The sequence below is a fragment of the Sturnus vulgaris genome, chromosome 17 (genome assembly GCF_052056855.1).
Source record: "Sturnus vulgaris isolate bStuVul1 chromosome 17, bStuVul1.hap1, whole genome shotgun sequence".
Taxonomy (NCBI): Eukaryota; Metazoa; Chordata; class Aves; order Passeriformes; family Sturnidae; genus Sturnus; species Sturnus vulgaris.
The window spans coordinates 12,391,704-12,412,780 of NC_142259.1; the positions used below are offsets into that span (position 1 = coordinate 12,391,704).

A 21,077-nucleotide genomic window follows, 5' to 3' on the forward strand; every position below is an offset into this window, starting at 1 on the left:
TTTCCCTAAATTTTTCCTTGTAATGGTTTTACATTCTTCTAAAATCTTGGTAACTTCATCTTATGATTACAACAAGAAGTCTATTACAAATCAAAGAAATCAAATGAGTGTGCACCATCCCTGGAAATGTTGCATCCCTGAAGTGTCCTAGGCCAGCTTGGATGGGGCTTGGAGCAATCTGGGGTAGTGGAACTTGCCCGTGGCACAGGTGGAACGGGATGAGCTTTAAGGTCCCTTCCGACCCGAGCCGTTCTGAGATTTTATGAGTGACATTTTAAAGTGCAGTGAGAGTAATGTAATACCTGCATTACAAACACAGGTAAGGCTATGGGAGCAGTTCATGTCCTGGGCAGCCTGCTGCAACCAAGGCCGCTGTTGCAATTAATTAATGGCGTAATTAACGTTGTGATTAATGTGTAATTAATGGTGTAATTAATGGTAATTAACGGACGTCGCTCCGGTCACTGCAGCCCCGGTGACCGGCACGGCGCGGGCACGGCGCCCTCTGGCGGCGGCGGCTCCCGCTGCACCCGCGAGAGAGCGGCGACAGTGGCGACAGTGGCGACCCAGGCCAAGGAAAAGGCCAATCCCCAGGGATTCCCTTCCCAAGTGTCCGATCCCTCTCCGTGCCTCACAAGCACAGCCCCCGCTCTGACCCTGTGGGGCCGCTCCTGTGTGACTCGCGTGGCATCCAATAATAATTCAATCTCAACAAGCAATAGTTCATTGCTTTATAAAAGCTATTTCTGCAAGGTGCAGGAATCATTTGTGAAATGAATTCATTGTCTCAGTGCCTGCCATGAGCTCCCCTCTTCACGTGTTTCTGCTTTGACTAGCAGGGCACAAATTCATTATAGCAGCTCTGAAAGAAGGCAGACATTAAAAACTTGTCGGCTCGGGAAAAGGCCTCGATGATGTTTCTGGAACAGCTCCTGTGAAAACGTGGGGCAGGAGGGATTTGGCCAGGAGAGCACAACACAAACTCACAAAGGGAGGTCGGGATAAGCCCGTGTTCAGCCAGCACACCTGGGGACAGGGGACACCACACAGCACGGGCACTGCAGCTGGGAGACCAGGCAGGCACTGTGCAACAGGAGCTGGTGTTTATAAAAATTAAACTGGGGACTCCACAGAGGCTCCTTCACTTTAATTTTGAGGTCTATCCAGCACCATTAGTGTAAAAATGTTCCTTTGTGGCAAAAGGCACAAGTGCTCCTTATTCAGTGCTGGCACTTAAAAGTCTCACTTATGTCACATTTACGGGGTGACAGTCACTAGCAGAGGGCAAAGTTTTCTTCATAAATAGTGCTGACACTTAGAAGTCTCACTTATGTCTCATTTATGTCACTGGGTGACAGTCACTAGCAGAGGGCAGAGTTTCCTTCAGAAATAGACATAACATGTTTTCTAGATAAGCTTAACACCAAAGATTTTATTTTAAAAGGTTTATTAAGCAGAGATTTTTATCTAAGAATATGACAAAATCAAAGTCCCAATCTGTACCAAACGATGTTTAGAGTAAATTTTGCAACAATTATTCCTTTGATTTGCCCTTTTTTCCTCCCCAAAAATCTGGACCAGTAATACTCAGCGAGTAGTGGAAAACCAAACAAGAAATGTTCAGGAATTCCTTCGTGTAAAGAAGCCCTGAAGTGTTACCTATCGACCTGGACAGGTCAGCACCAGCGTGGCTTCCTGTGATCACTTCGGGCAGCAGAGTTAAATCATTAAACCCCACACACGAGTGCAAGTATGAGGTGTCAGAACTGGCCTGTTTAAACAAGGGGAATTTCAAAGTCATTCAGAGTCATTGGACACAAATGGATTACTAAATGAAGGGGAAGAAAAAGCTTTAAAAGCTTTTCATTATTTTAGTTCGAAACCTCAGAGAGTTTAAATTAATGTATCACTATCGGCTTTTATGTGCTAAGAAAGTATTTTCAGGAAATTTCATGAGTTTATCACTGGACCAAGTTTATAACTGGAATTATAACACACCTGAAACAAATGTTTCTTTGATAGGCAGCATGATATGAAGACAACCTTTCTCACAAAGCCAGACAAAATAAAAGTACAAAACGAAAGAAAGAACCCCAACCCCAGGAAACTATAAATATTTTATTGCAAAAGATCTCATATATGAACTTTAAAAACAATCAATTCATTTTGTCACAGGTAAGTAAATATTGCATCAAAGCAAAGCTAAAGGTTCCTGGAAGAGGACTGGGGAAGAAAAAAATTCTTCTAGGTTTGCTGACAGCAGAAAAGAAAGCAAAGGCAGAAGCAGAACACAAAAACTCATTACTAACCCAACTGTTGATTTCCCCCTCAATAAAATAAAATAAAATTTTAAAAACTCAAACAAACAAATAAACAAAAAACCACCCCAAAATTAAAATCCTGTAACTGTCACAATTTCAGGATAAGAAATAACATTTTTATCACACGAGTGCTATTTAAATACTCCTGTTATGAATAAAGCAGCTAAGTTGCCATGCCCTGGGGTTTACTTGCTGAGCTTTGCTCCTGTGTTTGTGTAGAGCTGTTGGTATGGAGTGTGTTCCATGGAGATAAAATACAACAAGCTCCCCTTGTCAGATTCCTCCTCTCTGATGCAGCATTTGTGAATTCACACATTCTGCCTCAGGATCAGCAATATCAGCAGAAAGGTATGGAATGAATTTCCCTGGATTCACAGGGACTTGTAAGTGCTCTACGATATCTCTGCACTTGTCAACATCAGATGCCCTCATGAGAGCACTGGTTTGTCTGCACCACTCACTTATCAAGGGGAAGGCAAAAGCAATTTGAGGTCACACTGGTCCCTAATATTCTGGAAATGGAGTATCCGAGTGCATGCACTGCTGCTGAAAATGCCTTTGTAGGAAAATGTAACTGGGACACAAGATTAATGTATCAAAATTGCAGAAGCTATCAAAAAGAAAGCTTGTAAGTACAGAATTTATTTTTAAAGAATGCAATACCTTCTTATTATTTTGAAAATAAAGCTTCTCTTTTTCCTTTTTAGTTTTCCCCACCCATCAAGAAAACTGTCCAGTCTCTCATCAACTCCAAGACAAGACCAGATTACAATCTAGTGCATCTAACAATCACTCCTCTGAGCTGGCACTGACAGTGTAAATAAAGACTACTTTATGTTAAATATGGAATCAGCATAAGCCCTGAACTATGCAATAAAATATTAGGTGGATCATTAATAACAGTCAACCTATGCTGACAGAAATTTTCTGTGCTTTATTCTTGGAAGTACTCTGAACTCCCAGGAGGGCTGTATGGAATCCCATTCCACATATAATGTGGGAAACCTGGGATAGGAAAGCAACATCACAGCAGAATCTCACTACACTTCATGGTGGACATAAGTGATGGAATTTCTACACCAAAACAAACAAAATTAAAAAAAGGCCTGCCAGAAAACCCTCCCCAGCAGTTCAGAGATCAGGAAACCCAACCTGTCTTTCAACTTCTCAGAAACTGAACGTGCCACGAATAGCTTGATCAGGTCTGAATCACAGCTTGTACAGAACTTGTGACTAAAATAGCTCTGTAAGCTTGCCTTACAACAGGCACACAGAGCCTGCCTCACTGCCCACCTTTATCTGAGATCAAATTGTTTATCACATTCCTTCCTCATACGTCAGCTCCTTGTGATGAAAGCCAGCCAGTGATTAATACATTTTATTAGGTTGGTTCCAGTGACTTGAGATGAATTTGCCCTGACTCCTCAGGCTCACTCCCACACCCACTGCCTGGCACTCCAGCCATGCTAGGAATGCACAATAGAAAACAAATTATCTTAGGCGATACCTCATAAATCTATAGTAATAAAATTAACTGCTCCAAGCAGAAATCAGCTTCAGGAGGTTTTTCCTCCCTTTCTCCAGGAGAAAAGAGCCAACCCAACAGCTTTAAAGCCCCAGAGAAATCACAGTTCCCTTGTCTCTTGCACTCTTCTCCATGCTCAGCTCGTTAAACAGAGCTGTAGAAGACAGATATGGAAAGCAGTCCAAACTCTTTTCGATGTTATAATTACAAAGTGACAGAATAAGAGGTTTTATCCTGGTCTTTCTCACATAGCTGTAACCTATTCTAGTGCGCCAGGATCACAGATTCTATCTGAATTTACAGGCTGAATTCTCTATGCATCCTTCTGCAGTGTAAAACCAAAACATGCTGGATAAAGGACGAGAAGACTTGAATCAGCCTAGACACCGTCTGGCAGCAAACTATACTTAACTATTAACAATATCCTCTGTGCTAATTACAGCTTGTCTTGGCTCGAGTGAGAGCTGCAATTCCTTCGCCTTTGGCGTGATGGGAGGAAGATCAACTGTACAAAAATCAGCACTGACTTAGAAGTGATTCAGCACTGGATGCTTTTTTATTTAATTACTGATTACCAGCTGAGACTTGAGAACTGACTAGACACCCATGGATTTTCCTCAATTGCAAGGCATTGTTTGAGCTCCCATCAATCCACACAAGATCTACATGAGGAAACCTCACACCAGGCTCTCTTCTTTAGGTTTATAGATTATGGAGAGACTTGTAATTCAAAGGTCTGTTGACATAATGAGATTAATGTACATGTTCTTGCCCATACACAAGTGAGAAAGTCTTTTCTTCCAGACAGTTAACAGTCTCTTCACTTCTGGATTTTGTACTTTTGTCAGGGCAGCTTAACTGGCCTTTAAATGAAAATAATTTATCTGTCTGAGAATTAATATAATCAGGAAGGTTAGCTCTGACATAACCAGATCCTGCCATTTATTTGTGACTAAAATGAAAACAAGCTCCATGAACACCTTTACGTTCAGGATGGACACAGAGCCACATCCTGACAGGGAGACTTCAAACCTTTGGCCTGACGAAGGTTTGTTTATGTAAAGTGTAAACACCAACTAACACTGGTGCAGTTTGCTGTGTTACATCTGTGGGTCCCCGAATCACAGAATGGCTGGGGTTGGAAGGGGGATCCTTCTCTGGAGATCACTCAGTCCATGCCCAAGCTCCATGTCCGAGGGCTCGGAGCCTTCAGGGCAGCCTGGCCCGGGGACTGTGAGGGGTGCAGGGATGGCAGCTCCTTAGGGATGGGCAGGAGTGGAGCTTGGAGGCTCCTGAGGGCTGTGGAACGGTTAGGGTGAGGATTAGAGTCAGTGTCAAGGTCAGGGTTAGGCTTAGCTCCTCAGGGTTGTGCAGGAGCAGCTCAGCATGGAGGATCCTGGGGGCTGTGGAAGGGGAAGGGTTGGGATCAGGGTTAGGGTCAGGGTTGGCTCCTCACGGCTGTGCAGGAGCAGAGCGCGACACGGAGGCTCCTGAGGGTTGTGGGAGAGTTAGGTCAGGGTTAGGCTTAGGCTCAGCTCCTCAGGGCTGTGCAGAAGCAGGAGTTCAGCATGGAGGGTCCTGGGGAGTGTGGGAGGGTGAGGGTTGATTCCTCAGGGCTGGGCAGGAGCGGGAGTTCGGCATGGAGGTTCCTGAGGGCTGTGGAAAGGTTAGGGTTGATTCCTCAGGGCTTTGAAGGAGCGGGAGTTCGGCATGGAAGCTCCTGAGGGCCGCAGGAGGATGGGCGGTGCGGGATGGCGGCTCCGCGGAGCGGGAGGTGCCTGAGGAGGCAGCGGGAGCCCAGCCGCGCTCCAGCCCCGTGCGCGAACAGCCCCGGGGCTGCGGGATAACGGCGGCGAGGCACAGCCCACACGTGCTGCGGGGACAGGAGAGGACAGGAGGGGACAGGAGAGGACAGGAGGGGACAGGAGCAGAAAACCCCGCAGCGCTCCCGCACCGCGGCCTCCATCTTGCGCCGCGGCTGCAGGTGCGCGGCCCCGCCCGTGCGCGGCCCCGCGGAGGCGGCGCAGGCGCGGCCCCGCCCCGGTGCCCGGCAGGTGCCGGAGCCGCGCGGCCCCGCCCCGGCCCGGGCGCGCTGAGGGCGGAGGCGGCGGAGCGGCCGCGGGTACCGGGGGCTCTCGGCTGGGCCGCGCCGCTGCCCGTCCCGCAGCGCTCCGGCGGACACAGCAGAGAGAACAGCGGACGCAGCTCGGCATGAACCGGGCTCAGCGCGGGGCCGCGGGCAGCCGCGGCCTGGGCACCATGGAGGTGAAGAGCAAGGTGGGAGCCGCCGCCGCCGCCTGAGGGCCGCGGGCGCTGGGGGGGAAGGACCGGGCCGGCCCTGCGGGGCCGTCTGGCCGTGGTGTCGCTGCGGGGACAGGACGGGGACAGGGACAGGGACTGCTGCTGACTCACCTGCCCGAGGGGCCCCCGGGCACGGCCCCGCCGGGGCCTGAGCGCTCCGCAGGCCCCCGGGCTCGGGCGGGCCCCGCACCTGTGCCCGCCCCACGGGCCGGGGTCTTGCTGGCTGCGGGGAGGAAATATAAATGCTTTTGAAGTGGTTTAAAAAAACAAAACAAAACAAAACAAAACAGGTAAGTGGAGCTGGCCCCTAAGTTTCTGGACCGACTAAAAGACGTGCAGATAAATTTGTGTTGGGGAAAGTGTGGGATTGCTGGGCCAAAAGAGGTGTTTAAAGACATGCTTCGGGAGTGGACTACATGATCTCCAGAGGTCCCTTCCAGCCCTGACAATCCTGTGATAATTCACAAGCATCAAAACGCGCTCTTTGTCCGAATTGCAATGAGTGTGTTCGTTAGTGACTGTTTCTGTAGTTACCTTTTTTCCCTTAATGATTGTCTTTCTGTAGCTTTTTGTGGGACAAGGCGTAGGCTTACAGTAGAGGTGAGCCCTGGCTGGCTTACCCGAAAGTGGAGTTTGCCTTCTCTTAGAGCCCCGAGAGACTTTTACCCTGGCAGTTTCAGGAGTGTGTACCTGCATATTCCTGCAGAGATCACCGGTGTCAGGTGCTCACAGCTTTGCCCAGCTCTTAAATTCTCCCATGTGTGCATCCACACCTCTTCTATTTTTAAGTTTTATTTGCTGGTTAGGCAGAGTTTTTCTGACAAAGCTTTGGTATTCTGAGGTAAATTAATTTGGGGTTTTTTTTCTGCTTTATATTTGCATTAGTTTCCAGTTGTAAAACTGCTGGATGTACAGTATGAGGTGGAGTATCACTGTTAGTTAAATAAATGTTGAGTTAAAACCCCTTTTCTAAGCAGATTGTAAGTGCGTCCACATGGGAATGTGTTTTCCATTGGTGGACACGTGGGTCTCCTGGGTTGTTTTTTGGAGTGGGGAGCAGCCTGTACTCTGTGCCCTCCTTTGCTGCTGGTGAAGTGTTAGAGCAGCAGTCAGGACCTGAGCTCTGTGGATCTTTAAGGATAACACATCATAGTTCTGGAACTTCTGGGGAGTGTGTGGTTGATCCCTACAGCTTAATTGAGGATGATTTCTTTAAAGTGTTCGTTTTTTATGTGACCTAAACCAGCAAGCACGGGAATATCTGGTAGCTGTTATTTCAAATACCAGTTGAGTTAGTACTGTGATGGTGAAGTCTTTTATTTATGCTCCTGTAAGGTTGAAAATAATCAGTGCGATGTGCTTACAAACCCAAATCACTTGTTTCCTGAGCCCAAAACTCTAGGTTCGCTGTTTCCCTGCTGTGTGTTTTCCTTGATTTAAAATATTCTAGGGAATCAGCCGTGTGATGTGTTCCTGGTGTTTGTACAGAGAAATGTAGCCCTAATGAATAGGGATGGTCCCTCAAGTGCATATTACAGAGCAGGATTCAAGGCATTCCTAGAACCACTTGTTGCTAATGCATTATTTACTAGCACCTCAATTTAATATCGCAGAGGAGTCATCTTCCTTCTATGAAAATGAGCAATTCTGAAGAGAAAGAAGAAAGGACTGTGTGGAACGTGGAGGGAGCCATTCTTGTGGAGTGGCCTGGGCTTTGAAGGCTGCTCAGTGATGTACAGCTCTTTATTTAGATATTCCAGATCAATAATTGTGCCTCAGCTGACAAGGCTGGGCCAGCACAGCCCAACTGTGGTTGCAGTTATATGAGCACAGTCCTTTTGTTGGTTTAGTTTATTCAGTTTGGGTAACTGCTCTGAGCTTGCCCTGGCCATTCCCCATAGTACTTGAATTCCAGTCAGCCCATTTTCTTGTCATGGAAAATAAAACTTTATACTCCAGGCTAGAGTTCCTAGTGATGGTGTGGAAACCCCAAAATAAGCCTCTACTTCTCTATATATTAGAATGCAAGTTTTCCCCCTTTCTCATGACTTGGAATACTATTTTTTTTCTGAGTAAAATCTTAATAACTGGTAAGCCAGGGAAGGTCACTGCAGCTCACGTTCTTTCAGTGATGGAGACTTGCTTAGAGCAGCTCTGTGTTTCAGAGGACTTAAAAACGTGACCCATAAATGATTAAGTGAGCATTCCCTGTGACTTCCTGGTGTGCTGCCATGGTTCCCCTGCCTCTCCCAGGGGACCAGCAGGGGCTTGGAAAGAGCTCAGGTGGCAAGGAGCCTTCTCTGCTTAAGTTACTCCTCCAGAGTCTCATCTCCTCTAGAACATCAAGTGCAGGCCTGCTTCATGGGATGGAGGGCAGCATCTGATGGAAAATGCAGACATTTTAGCGATTCAAATAATGGAATTGCACAGTTGGACTTGTCTTTTACCTGCTTTCTAATAGTCTTGAGCAAACTGTGTTAGGAAGTACGAGTGGGTTATTGAGTCTTTTGGTACTTGCACCAAATATGTATAAAATAACATGGAGGAAAAAAATCACACGTTTGAAAATCTGACCCTTTGCTTACTGTGTTAAGATTCAACATTTATTCCAACCTGAGGGTGAGGTTGTTGGCTTTTTAGACTTTTATTACTGAATTATGTTTGAACTATGTAATCCTTGAAAGCCAAACAATTTGGATTGCTGCCATGCATGGTGGAGAAGGATCTGAGACAGGATGAAGTCCTTCTCTGATGTCATGATTGAGCTGTGCTGCCTCTGACGTGATGGGAGTTCCTGCTGTGGGCTGGGCTTTTGTTTGTAAGCAGGTATGAATCATCCCTTCTATCTTATTAGTTAATGTCAGGGTAATTGCAGGTTTTTTAGAGCAGGAATGTTCCCAGATAATTCCTTTATTTGGAGCTTTTGGAGGAAGGTGGGGTGGTGAAGGTGTAGGTACTTTTGAGTTGGTGTTAACGTGCTAACAACGGGGTCCTTGTCTCCTGATTTTCAGTCCTTTGTTTGTGTGTGAGAGCTCCAAGGCTTTTATTCTGCAGAAGATTGCAATCAGATGGGAGGTAAAGTGCACCTCCACACCTCCTGTGTGGAACACTCACCTAAGTATGTGATACTGAGGTTCCAACGTGCACTCAAGAGTATTTTGTTCCACGTGTCCTTCTGCTCTGCTTAAAACTAAACTTGCTAAAGAAATTATTTAAAGTCTTTATTTTCAGGTCAGCAATAGAATTCACACACAAAAAAAAAAACAGCCAACTGAGTTTTTTTAGAATTATTTGCTTATTATCCTTTTGACTCATATGCAATCTGTTCTGGTTTTTGTAACCTGGCTGCTGCTATCTCTGAATTCCTTTTGACATCTCTGGTATGTTGTGTATGTGCCTGATATGGAGGATTTGGAGTAATTTTTATCCAATATTCTGTTTGCTTTGAGTCATGCCCTTTTTAGGCAGAACACCAACGTTTTACTAGCTACGTGTGGTAAAAATCACAATTTGTCTAGTCTACATCAAATGCTCATCCTTTTCTTGGCACTCAGTTGAGTCTCCTGCCTGCCCCCACTGTATCATTGCCTTAATAAGCAACATGTTTTAATAAGTCTTTGCTTTAGAGATGATTTAGGAGACTGAGCTTGAGTGGATTTGTGAGCTGGGTATTTTGTTGAATGATTATGTTGACTACAAGCAAATCCTATCCCTGAAAGAAGTGTCAGTGACTAATTTTTTTCCATATTTTCTGAACCTTGCCAAATTCAGAAAATCCAGGTTCTATACCCTGGATAGAGCCCTGATTTAAAAGACTGTTGCAATCAAGATTTGAGCCTTGCTCATGCAGATGAATGCTCTGGAGGTGGTGGCTGGTTGTCTGTGTTACCTCTCCTTAGGTAGGAGCAGAGTGGACTGAGATCAGCTCCCCAGAGCTGGGCTTGCACGTGGGCTGTGCTGAAAAGCAGCAGCAATTCTTTGTGATGTTCACATCCCAGTGGCATTTTCGCTTCCTGCCCAAACAGCTGGGGGTGTGAAGGCTGCTCAGCCCTGCGTGGGTGAGCCACAGTTGTGTAACCATCTCTACACTCTGTTCTCAAGGGCACTGCTAGTTCTTGGAACCAAATTCCAGGTAGTCACATACCACAGGGTGTCACATACCACAAGATGTTAATCACAGTGCTGGTTTGAGCCACCACAGCAATGCTACCTCTCAGTTCTGTCCCTTGCCCACTGTGGTGGCTTCATGAGCCTGTGAGAATCTGCAGGAATCCCTGCACGGTTTGGGTTTGTCACCTTAGCGCTGATGAGCTCCCGTTAAATGGAGCAGTGAAACAGCCTTGGCATGCTCCAGGGTACAGCTTCTACCAGGTACAAAACTAGTTTGAGCTTTGGGGGAAAAAAAACAATTATTTTAACTGACTGTTTGATACCACATCCAAATTGTTTGTTGTAGTTTTTAGCGTATTTTAATTCCATGATTTTTCTGGTTGAACGTAAAATAATTCTGTTGCTTCCATATTCATGATGTAAGATACATTTTGTTGTAGTTTGGGGCAGAATTTCGACGATTTTCTCTGGAGAGATCCAAACCTGGCAAGTTTGAGGAGTTCTATGGATTATTGCAGCACGTGCACAAGATCCCCAACGTTGATGTTCTGGTGGGGTACACGGACATTCACGGAGACCTGCTGCCTATCAATAATGATGACAATTATCACAAAGCAGTTTCTACAGCCAATCCTCTGCTCAGGATTTTCATTCAGAGAAAAGGTAAGAGCACCTGAAGAATGTGAACCATCTGTTTGTCCAGCTACAGTGTGATGTATGGAGGAAAAAACCCTTCAGTCCTATTTCATCATGTCAAATTCCATATGTGAATACCTTTCATGTATTCACAACTTGTCTCTCTTGCAAAGGGTTTCCTCAGGCAACCTATTTATACTTTATGATTTTTTGCTTATATTTAGTTGAGTTAAAGTCAAGTTAAATCTCTAGCAAATGTTTCTTCCTGGTTTTATGTAAGAAAATGAAAACAAACTTTTAACTTCTAAGGTTTTCTGCTCTGTGTGATGGATACTTTTCACTTAAAATTCCTATCTTGATCAGACAAGAAGAGAAACCATTACAGGATGGAAAATAATATTTAAAATGTTATCACATGGAGTATTAAATGCAATATTAAAGTCTAAATTTAATACTAACTTTATAATATGCTACTCCTATCACACTTTCCTAATAAAACATTCTGAAGTTTCAATTGACAAGCTCCTTTCAGTTAGCAAACCTCAGGAATGAGGGCTGCTTGCTTTGTTGGTTTGCCTTTAAAAGTAGTGTGTCTGCTCTGGTTGTGTGTTCCTACTGTCTCCTTTGTTCATGAAGGGGAAAAATCCAATTATAAGTTTGTATTTGTTCTTGTGATGGTGTTGCTGGTTGTTGCTAAGACAGGCATCTTTTCCTCAGAAAATGCTTGGGCAGCATCAACTCCTGCTCCAAAAAGTGAACAGCTCCACAAGAGCCTGACACAGACCCAGTATTCATAACCAGTGTGGCAGCTGGGCAGGGGCTGAGTGCTGGCAAGTGTTTGTTTTGTTTGTGTTGATGGTATAGATGGTAAGGCCTGTGCTCTCGGTGCTGGAGTGCCAAAGGCATGCACCATTTGCTTTAGCAGAACCTGGAGGGACACAAGGCCTGGGATTCCATCTAATCCCCTACAGTAGCCATATGACAGGCAGGGATAAGCCACTTTGTCAGACTGGGATTATACAGTTTATATTTTAACACCATATGTTTGTAGATTGTTCCTGGTGTGACAGGTCTGATGTTGCCTGTTCTAGTGGTACATTTGTAATGCTTTTTTAGTTCTCCACCTTCATATCTCTTGATTTCATCCAGGTGCATTATTTGTTTCTACCCTGGTGCCAGGAGTTGATGTAATGCACAGAAGTAGAAGATTAATCCATTTTAGTTATCAGAAAAAGAATGGATGAGCAGGAAAAGCTGTGTAGAAAGTACCAGGTGTCAGTGCCTTCCCTTGGACACAAGAGCTTCCTGCCTGTGGAGTTGGAGGGAATTAAGGACCAGGCTTGGCACCACAGTCCCACTGCACTTTGTTAGGAATTAGTTATGATCACACTGATCACATATGGTGATGAAATTGAGGCTTTGCCTTCACTGGCATCTTTGCCATATGGAGTAGATATACAGAAAATAGAGAAATAATTATATTCCCTATTTTATTTGTGATTATTTGCCTGTAACCAAGGCTGGATTAGGGATGGTTCACATTTTGTGCAGCATTATTTGTTTAAGTGTGCTTAATTCATAGATTGCAGCAACTTTACTGGCTCTGAAATGGAAAAGAAATGTCTGAGCAGATACCTGCTATCGATGGAGCTGCTTTCATCTGGGCTGGTTTGGAACTATAATAAATGACACAAGTTACTTTTCCACCTGCAAGGCTACTCGTGGTTTTCATGCATTCTCTTAAATCAGCTGAAAAGTTTTTGTGGGTTTTGTAATGGAACTTTGATTTCTTTTATGTTTCCAGCAGCAGTAGTTGGGAATTTAAGATCTTTGACAAAAAGCCACTGTGGGGAGGAGAGAAAATGTTTTGATGCCTTATAATAGATGAAATTTTTATCATTCTCTCTTAACTATTTAGAAAGTACATGTAATTTCTGCAAAGCTAACTTGAGGTACAAGCAGGCTGCAGTGAAATCTAATGTAAACAATGTTAACTTCTGAGTGTACTGCATCCAAGAAACACCTTGAGAGGTTGAAATGGGAGCTGCAAAGTGGTTTTGCTTTTATTAATAAGTGGTGGTTGTGATAATGGGAGTCCAGAATTTGGGATATGTTATGTCAGAGTAAGAACTCTTTCCTCTCCTGTTTGATTTTTTCACTCCTCATTCCTGAAAGCTCTGTTTGCCCTGAACATTTATGTGTCTTGGTTGATTTGATAAAAAACCTAGAGGTCCTGTAATGAAATCACATTATTTGCCTTTGACTCCTCTAATTGTATTTCACCAAATTCCTTTAAAATACTTTATAAACTGCTCCAGTGCTAAATCTAAACTGGGCCTTGATGTTTCCCAAGTCAGGATTGGCTGTCAGCTTGCAGAAAACATTCCTCGCTGGAATTTCATTCTGCAGTTTAACAGATTAACAGGTACTGTTGACATCTGGTATTTAAAGGTTAAACTGATGTATTGTGATTAAATCCAGATGTATGGGAGTCACTCTGTCTGTGAGAAAAACCTTCCTGAAGAGAAAATGGAGGGAGCAGCCTGCACAGGCTGCAGGGCAGCTTGATGTGGGGGACTTTGCATTGTAAATATGAGAACAGTAGAGATAACAGAAGATACATTTCATTGTAATATCCCTAACAGTCCCTTGCAGCATTCTAAATTACAATATCCAACTCCTGCAAGTTCTGCATGGATGTGGCTGGATTTAGTGAGAAGTGGATTCTATGATTAATCCACTTGTGCCTCTTGAGAGAGACTTTGTCACTGAGAAGCTTTACTTTGGTGAGAAGTAAGAGAAGTTGGCTTTTAAAACAGCTCTTTGTGGACTAGCCTAGCTATTCCGAGGCCTCTTCCTAAAAACACAGGTTGTTTTTTTGTTGTTGTTGTATTTTGTGACTAAATAAGAGGAGATTTTTTGGGTCGTATTTAAAATTGCTAAATTGCATCTCCTCAAATACACTAACTGCTTGGGGGCTATGAAAATTTAATTCTCAAGGGGTAACTCTACATTGATTTGCAAATGGGTCAGGAAAATATTTTAAAAATCTGTCTTCAATAACATTAAATTGCAACCAGATTTGGCATTCACAGGCTTTTGTTTTCAATTTCATGTAATAAGTCTGTACAGTTTGGTGCCACCTTGAGCTTGAAGCTGCTGGGGGGAGAAATCCTTCCTTCACCGTGTGGCCATTCTCCTTCACACTGTCTGCACTTAACACCTTGTCCTTTGGCTTTAGGCCAAAATATTTTTGCCAGGGCTTTAAACTGATTAGTGAGGTGCCAGAACAAAGATGCCTTTGTACTTGAGAGTATTGCTGTAGAAAACTTGTTCAGCAGTGGAAGAGAGGTTACCCAGAGTGTGCAGTTCTGCTGACATTTGGGGAGATGAGTTTATCAACCTTTCACTATTTTTTTCCTCACAAATTCTCTAACCTTAACTGTCTATCTTAAGGTTCGTGCTAGTTCTGAATTATTAAACTATTAAGCTATTAAGAGCAGTTATAATAAAAAAAACCTTATTCTCTGATGTGTCATTTCTTAAATGTTTTGACATCTGGCTTGCAGTCTTGGGATGCTTTTATTTCAGCCATGTGTTCTGTAACTTAAAGTTACTAAAAAGAGAAGCACCTGCTCAATTTAAGATTTCTGATTGTATATTTGTCTTCTGAAAGAGACTTGTAAAGTTCCTCTCTTTTCCAAGAAACGTTTTTCTGATCTTAGTTTATGTTTAAAAACCCTTTTGAATCTGTTATTTCACATACAGACATTTCCATAGTATTCCTTTCAAAGCCAGTCCTCTTGGAGCCGATTTTCATGTTTCTCTGCTAACTGGAAAAATTGATTTGGACAGAAGTTGCCAACTGATAGTTGTGGAAGGCAGGCTGGGAGGTGATCTCTGTGAAGGAAGTTGGGAACAGTTCTAAATCTAACTTGAGTAAAGAGCACAAACTGTCTTTGATAATTTACAGGAAATGATAGATCTACTTGGATGTAATAAACGTGTTTGTATATCCAGTTCATGGCAGACGTCCTGCAGGGTGTGTGGCCTGCCATGAAGGTGAAGAAGCCTTATAGCCACTGTGGCAAGCTGGGATCGTTGAATGCTTTACATGTTTGATCTGACAGAATGGGTAAAACACCACAGAGCCTGTCTGATCCTCTGAATTTGTGCGCTTTGAATTTAGGGAGAAAACGCCACCAGTTGATTGCCTTCAAACGTTGCAGTGCATGTGGGAGAGCACTTGTGAGAAAATCAGACCTGACAAAGCTTTGCTGTCCTGTTCTCTCGAGTCTTTTTCTAAACCAGCTGATGCACTAAAAGCAGCAGGAGCAGAGTGCCTGGCTGGCTCCAGTCTGTGGGGACCCGTGTCCTGGAGCTGTCAGCAGCAATGAGTGCAAGTGTTAGCTTGTATTTAAAGCAAGACCTGTCTAGGATCTGATTTCACATTTGTCCTTTCCAGGTTGTTTTGTAAACAATTACAGTTCTAAATAAAAAAAGAGAGGCGTTATTGCACCTCATTGAATTGCAAAAATCCTTTCAATGAAACACCAGATGTCTAACTGGAAACTGGTTGGATGGGTTGTCAGGAGAGATAAGGGCAAAACTTCTCTCACTTTTTTCTTTGATCATAAATTTTTAGCAAACATGAAAAGAATTTCTCCATGTTGTCTGAAAAGTCAGCATATTAGTTTGTCAGCAGTGGAGTGCAGGGTTTAACCAGCTGATCTCAGACATCCCAAAGGGCCTTCTAAGAGAAAAAGGCTGAATTTGCATTTTTGTAGGTGTTTCACTTCAGACACAGTTCACCTGTTAAAATACTTTGGCTGGGGAGGTTGGATTCTTTTTTAATGCACCAACTCTTCAACACAACTGACCTAACACTCTTAGACATATGAAGATCAGATTTTAGGCTATTTTTAAAGCCTTTGTACTTGATGTTAAGATCTAATGTTATATTAATTAAACTTTCAATTACAACGTAATCGAGATTGCTGTGGAAGTGACTTCAGGCTATAATAGGGCTGTGCCAATCGGGCATCTTCAGAAATAACTCCTGGTTGTGTGAATTAAACTGTTGAACAACTTTAGCTGTAAACAGCAGTGCAAAAGATGCTCTGCGTTTAGCAAACAGCTAAGCAAGAGCTTTGCCTTCCTTATGGTGTAATTCTTTTTTTTAAACAAAGGAAATAAAGAAATGTAAATGAGGCCATCATCAGGACATATTTTTCTTAAACATGTTGATGAACTATTGTGTACACACAAACAAGGAGCTGACAATAAATCCCTTTGAGGTTTTTTTGTGGGCTAATTTAAACTTGTTCTTTATCTTTTAGAGTAGCAGGTCCAAGGCTGCCTTCCCAGAGCAGGCCAGAGGACTGTTGTTGTTTTCCCAGCCCTGAAGGCTGGGAAGGGAGGAGTTGCTGTTACATGCTGCAGTAGTGTTAGCCTGTTGCTCCAGGAATACTTTCTCTGTTCTGTTTTGCTTAAAGCATCGGAGGGGTCCAAATCTGAGGGTTCGTGTCTGTATGTCTCAGCCTCAGGAACAAGTGCACTCATTGATTTCCTCAGCAGCTGGCAGCTGTCCTGAAATGCCACCAGGGCAGCATTGCCACAGTCAGCCCAGTGCACAGATTGAAATGTATAGCCATTCTTCCACTTCCTTGGCTGTACCAATGGCCTCTGAATGGGACAATACAAAGAAATCCCAACTTCCCTGGGTCCAGGTCTGCATGATTATTGCGGGTTTTCCCCTGCAGAACAAAGATGTGTGCAATGAGTACGAGTGTAAATCTGAGGAAGATCAGATCTGAATGTATTTAGGTTCATTCTTTTTGGTGAGTTATTGCATATTAAAAAGACAACTGGAACCTTTGGTAAATAAGCATTTCAGAAATCAGTATTGCTTTCACAGAACATGTTTTCTCCTCCCTTACAAGTAGTTGTAGGAGTAATATGTTTTCTTTTGGGGTTTTTTTAAGCTCTGAGCCATTTGCCTATTCCTGCACTAAGTTGTGGCAGTTACAGCATTGCTTGCATGAACAGTTTTGCTTGGAGTATTTGTGTGCAAGGTCTCTTTGTTTCTGCTCCACAGCCATTTTACCTACATGGCATGGGGGCAGGGAAGAGTGCAGAATGGAATAAGCTTTCTGGAGTTTGAATCCAGGTCACTTGGCTGGCTCCCAGTAGCTAGGCAATAATAGGCACACTGGCTGCTTTCCCTTTTTCATTCTTTCTTTTCCAATGATCTGAAACCTGAGGAGAGAAAACTAGCAAGTGGAATTACTCTGAATAAAATTAAAATGTTTCTAGGAATGTACTCACTCTTTCCATTCTACCCTTTCTCAGGCAGCTGTAGCTCTTTGTATCTGCTGCTGCTAGCTTGCTTTAATTTCTTTTGTGCACGCTCTTCCCTTCGGTAGAAGCAAACCAAAAGTATTCCAAACTTTGAATCTTGTAACATTAAAGCTTTTGTTTCGTGAGTGGAGAGAAGGGTTTCTATGAAGGGTTTCTGTGATAGTGAGGCTAACAGCTTCTATTTGGGTGAGCTGACGTGGCGGCAGTGTGACCTGTGCCTGCTCTGATCCCCGTGTGCTCTGTCTTACAGAAGATGCAGACTACAGTGCCTTCGGGACAGACACCATGACCAGGAAGAAGAACGTCTTATCCAACGTGCTACGTCCAGATAACCACAAGAAGAAGCCCCACATTGTGATCAGCATGCCCCAGGACTTCAGGCCCGTGTCATCCATCATCGACGTGGACATTCTGCCCGAGACCCACCGCAGGGTGCGGCTCTACAAGTACGGCACCGACAAACCCCTGGGCTTCTACATCCGCGACGGCTCCAGCGTCAGGGTCACCCCGCACGGCCTGGAGAAGGTGCCAGGCATCTTTATCTCCAGGCTGGTCCCCGGGGGGCTGGCTCAGAGCACGGGCCTGCTGGCTGTCAATGACGAGGTGCTGGAGGTGAACGGGATAGAGGTGTCAGGGAAGAGCCTGGATCAAGTTACAGACATGATGATTGCAAACAGCCGCAACCTGATCATCACGGTCAGACCCGCCAACCAGAGGAACAACGTGGTGAGGAACAGTCGGACTTCGGGCAGCTCTGGCCAGTCCACTGAGTCCAGCCTTCCCAGCAGCACCCCCAACATCCTGGGCAGTGTGCTGCAGGGAGAGGAGGAGAGCGATGACGAGGACATTATTATTGAAGACAGTGGTGAGCCACAGCAGATCCCAAAAGCTGCGCCCACCAGCGAAAGCATAGAATCCTTATCACAAATTGAACTGCTCCACGAGTCCACGCAAAATGGGTTCCTTCCTTCCAGTGAGATGAACTTGAATCACTCAGCAGGCAGCATTAGCATGGAGTATGAAGTACCAGAGCAGGGGCAGAAGTCCTTAGAAGAAGATGGAACTATAATAACACTATGAAATGGCATTGGTGTACTTCGGATAAGTAAGGATGCCATACATGTTTTAATCGGGCTTAATATGTAACACATTTTATACCTCTCCATCTACCAAGCACTGCAGTTAGATTAAAAGGAGGGAAAAAAGTAAATACAAGAAATTCAAAATTACGTAAGTTGACTAACTTCATTAATTCTGCACTTCAGTGTAAATAATTCACAAAGCTGGATGATAATTGATAAATAGCTGAAATTGAATGAAGAAAATTTAAATTGAGAATGAAGGATAGCTAAGAGATGGCTGTGAGCTTTCTTTTAAAGGTACTTGATTTTTATTATTTTTTTAATGCCGTATACTACTGGTTCTATGGAAGTAAACTTCCTCACGTGTGAGGCTGACCATGTCATGGACTGTGGTTTCACCTGGTGTTCCTCTGAAGTGCTGCTCTCGTGTGATGGAGCTGCTCCAGCCCCTCACTGCTGTCCTGGCTGCTGCTCCACTGGCAGAGCTGTGCGTGGGCTCTGGGCAAGAGGAAACTGGGAGAGAGCTGGCTTGGGCTGGGAAGAGCTGGGAGTGGTGACACAGGGACAGCAGGGCTCTGTGGGCAGCACCTGCACTGGGGCTTGGGAGGGCACTGCTCCTTAGTGAGTGAATGTGCAACCACAGGCTCATTAGTCAGGCACCATTACTGTTTTTAATGGCCAGGCAAGCTTACTTTTAATGACTCTGATTTTGAAATTCAAATGTGAAAGTCTTAACACTAATGCATCAAAGACCTGTTCTCATTCTAGTTTGCCATATTTAAGAATATCATTGGATTTAGTTACTAATCCCAGTAAATTACAAACAAAGGTAAACTTAATGCTATGGAAATAGCATAACATAGTCTCTGTTACAATTGCAGTCCTAGTAGAAACTGTAAAGATTTCTACTAGCAAAGGTTTGTTGGAATGAGTCTGGATTGTATAAAAGTGACTTTCTTCAAACCTGAACAAGTTAGAACAGTCTAAGTTAAATCCCTGAATTAAAAAAACAAGTTTTAAATCAGAATGAGGCTTTACTACACCTTGTTTGAGCCATGTGATAATAACTGTGGCAGGAAAGTGAACTGGGGACTGACAGGACTGGGAGAAGGATGTCCCCAGGGATGCTGTGGCCTGTCAGGAGGAGTGGGGTGCTGCTGGTTGTGTCCTGTGCTCCCCAGAGCAGCAGTCAGATGCTTGGGAGTGTTCCACCCTCTGGGAAGGTGGGATGAGTGGGAAGGGAGACTCACCCCTTTCTTTTTTTTCCCCTCAGTCTATTTGAGGAAAATCTACCTCTACTAACAGGAGACCAACTGTAAGTTTAATGTTAGGGCATCTGTAAAAGTCTTCACAGACTGTCAAGAGGCTAAACCTGTGTTTGTTTCAGGTTTTTGTGATGATGCAAACTCTGCTGCAGAAACAAATCCCTGCTGTTTGATGTTACAAAGTGCACATTTGAGATTAGTATCTGATGAGCAGTAGTTTTCTCAAAGCTCCAATGCCACTGGAGTCCAAGATGCCAGGAGAGGCATTCATTCCCTTTGGGATTTGTGGAGTTAGGCACAGCAGGCAGTGGTACTCTGCAAATGCAGGTGAGGGGCTCTTTTGTCACTCTTATTTATGGTTTCTTTGTGTGTGTGTGTGTGTGGAGAGCCCTGGAATCTTTTACAAGGGCAGGATCTTTCAAGTGTTTCACTTGTTTTGCTAATAATTATTAAAAATGAAGTAACTACATCCAGTTAGTGTGAAATGAGCAAAAGAAATGTTCATTCTGCACCATGGAGACTTTACCTGGACATGTTTTCTCTCAACGCTGCTCTACACTTCCTTTCTTTGTGGAAGATTGTTTACTTTGAAAATATCTTTTTTATTTTCCTTTGTCAAAAGACTTCCCTTCCTGTATGAAATCACCAGTGGAGGGTGAGACTTAAAATTCTGCTAGTTTGCACTTCTGTGCCTTTGGTTTACTTGAATGTATTGTGAATAATCAAAGGAATAAAGGCACTTGGATGGGAAGAGAAGAGAGGTCCAGAGGTGCAGAGAATGAGCTGGTAGTGCACTTCAGGCAGGTGTTATGATTTCATTCCGTGCTGATCCACCTCGAGGTGTGGTCCACGAGGATTTTGCAGCTCTGACCATCTGGGAGGGCTGAGCCTGGGCAGGTTCCCCCCCGAGGCTGCTGTGCTGCCAGGCACGTGCATGGGTACTTTGAATTGTATTTATGCCAGTATTAAGGACTTGTAGAAATTGAACTGGGGTCCTACCCTAAACTGCATGAGACTTCATCTCTAGGACCTTTCCTGCAAACTGAGTAATCTAAACGTGACATAATGTTCTTTATGACATAGATCATGTTCTGTTTCACAGAAATTTGGTGGCATGTAGTAAAAACTAAGCATTTGGGACTTGATAAAAACTTTAAAAAATAAATCTAAAAAATGTATATTTACAGTTACAATGACAGACTGCACGGCATGTAATTGCTTAATGCTGCAGTTACCATAAAGTTTCTAAAGTTCTTCCATATCTTACTAATACATACACTGTTAATTACAAAAGATTTTTAAATTGCTATTTCGGGATGATCAATGGTTGATTATGAGTGGCTAAATTTAATTTTATATATAAATGATACCGGGATTCAGTATAAGGTTTTTTAAAATATGCTGATATTGTTAGCCTTTCATTCACTACCTCCTAAATTTTTAACATCTATACTGTTTTCTCCCTGGAAGACAATAC

The 21,077-nt window shown here is 43.8% G+C and overlaps 1 protein-coding gene across 1 annotated transcript; it reads left to right on the forward strand.

Moving 5' to 3' along the window:
• The first annotated feature begins 5,932 nt into the window (after window positions 1-5,932).
• PARD6B (par-6 family cell polarity regulator beta) lies at window positions 5,933-18,718 on the forward strand. Its single transcript, XM_014876089.2, has 3 exons — window positions 5,933-6,123; window positions 10,698-10,920; window positions 17,504-18,718. Exons 1-3 carry the CDS (start codon window positions 6,058-6,060, stop codon window positions 18,331-18,333), a joined length of 1,119 nt encoding a protein of 372 aa, XP_014731575.1. The 5' UTR covers window positions 5,933-6,057; the 3' UTR covers window positions 18,334-18,718.
• The last annotated feature ends 2,359 nt before the right edge of the window (window positions 18,719-21,077 follow it).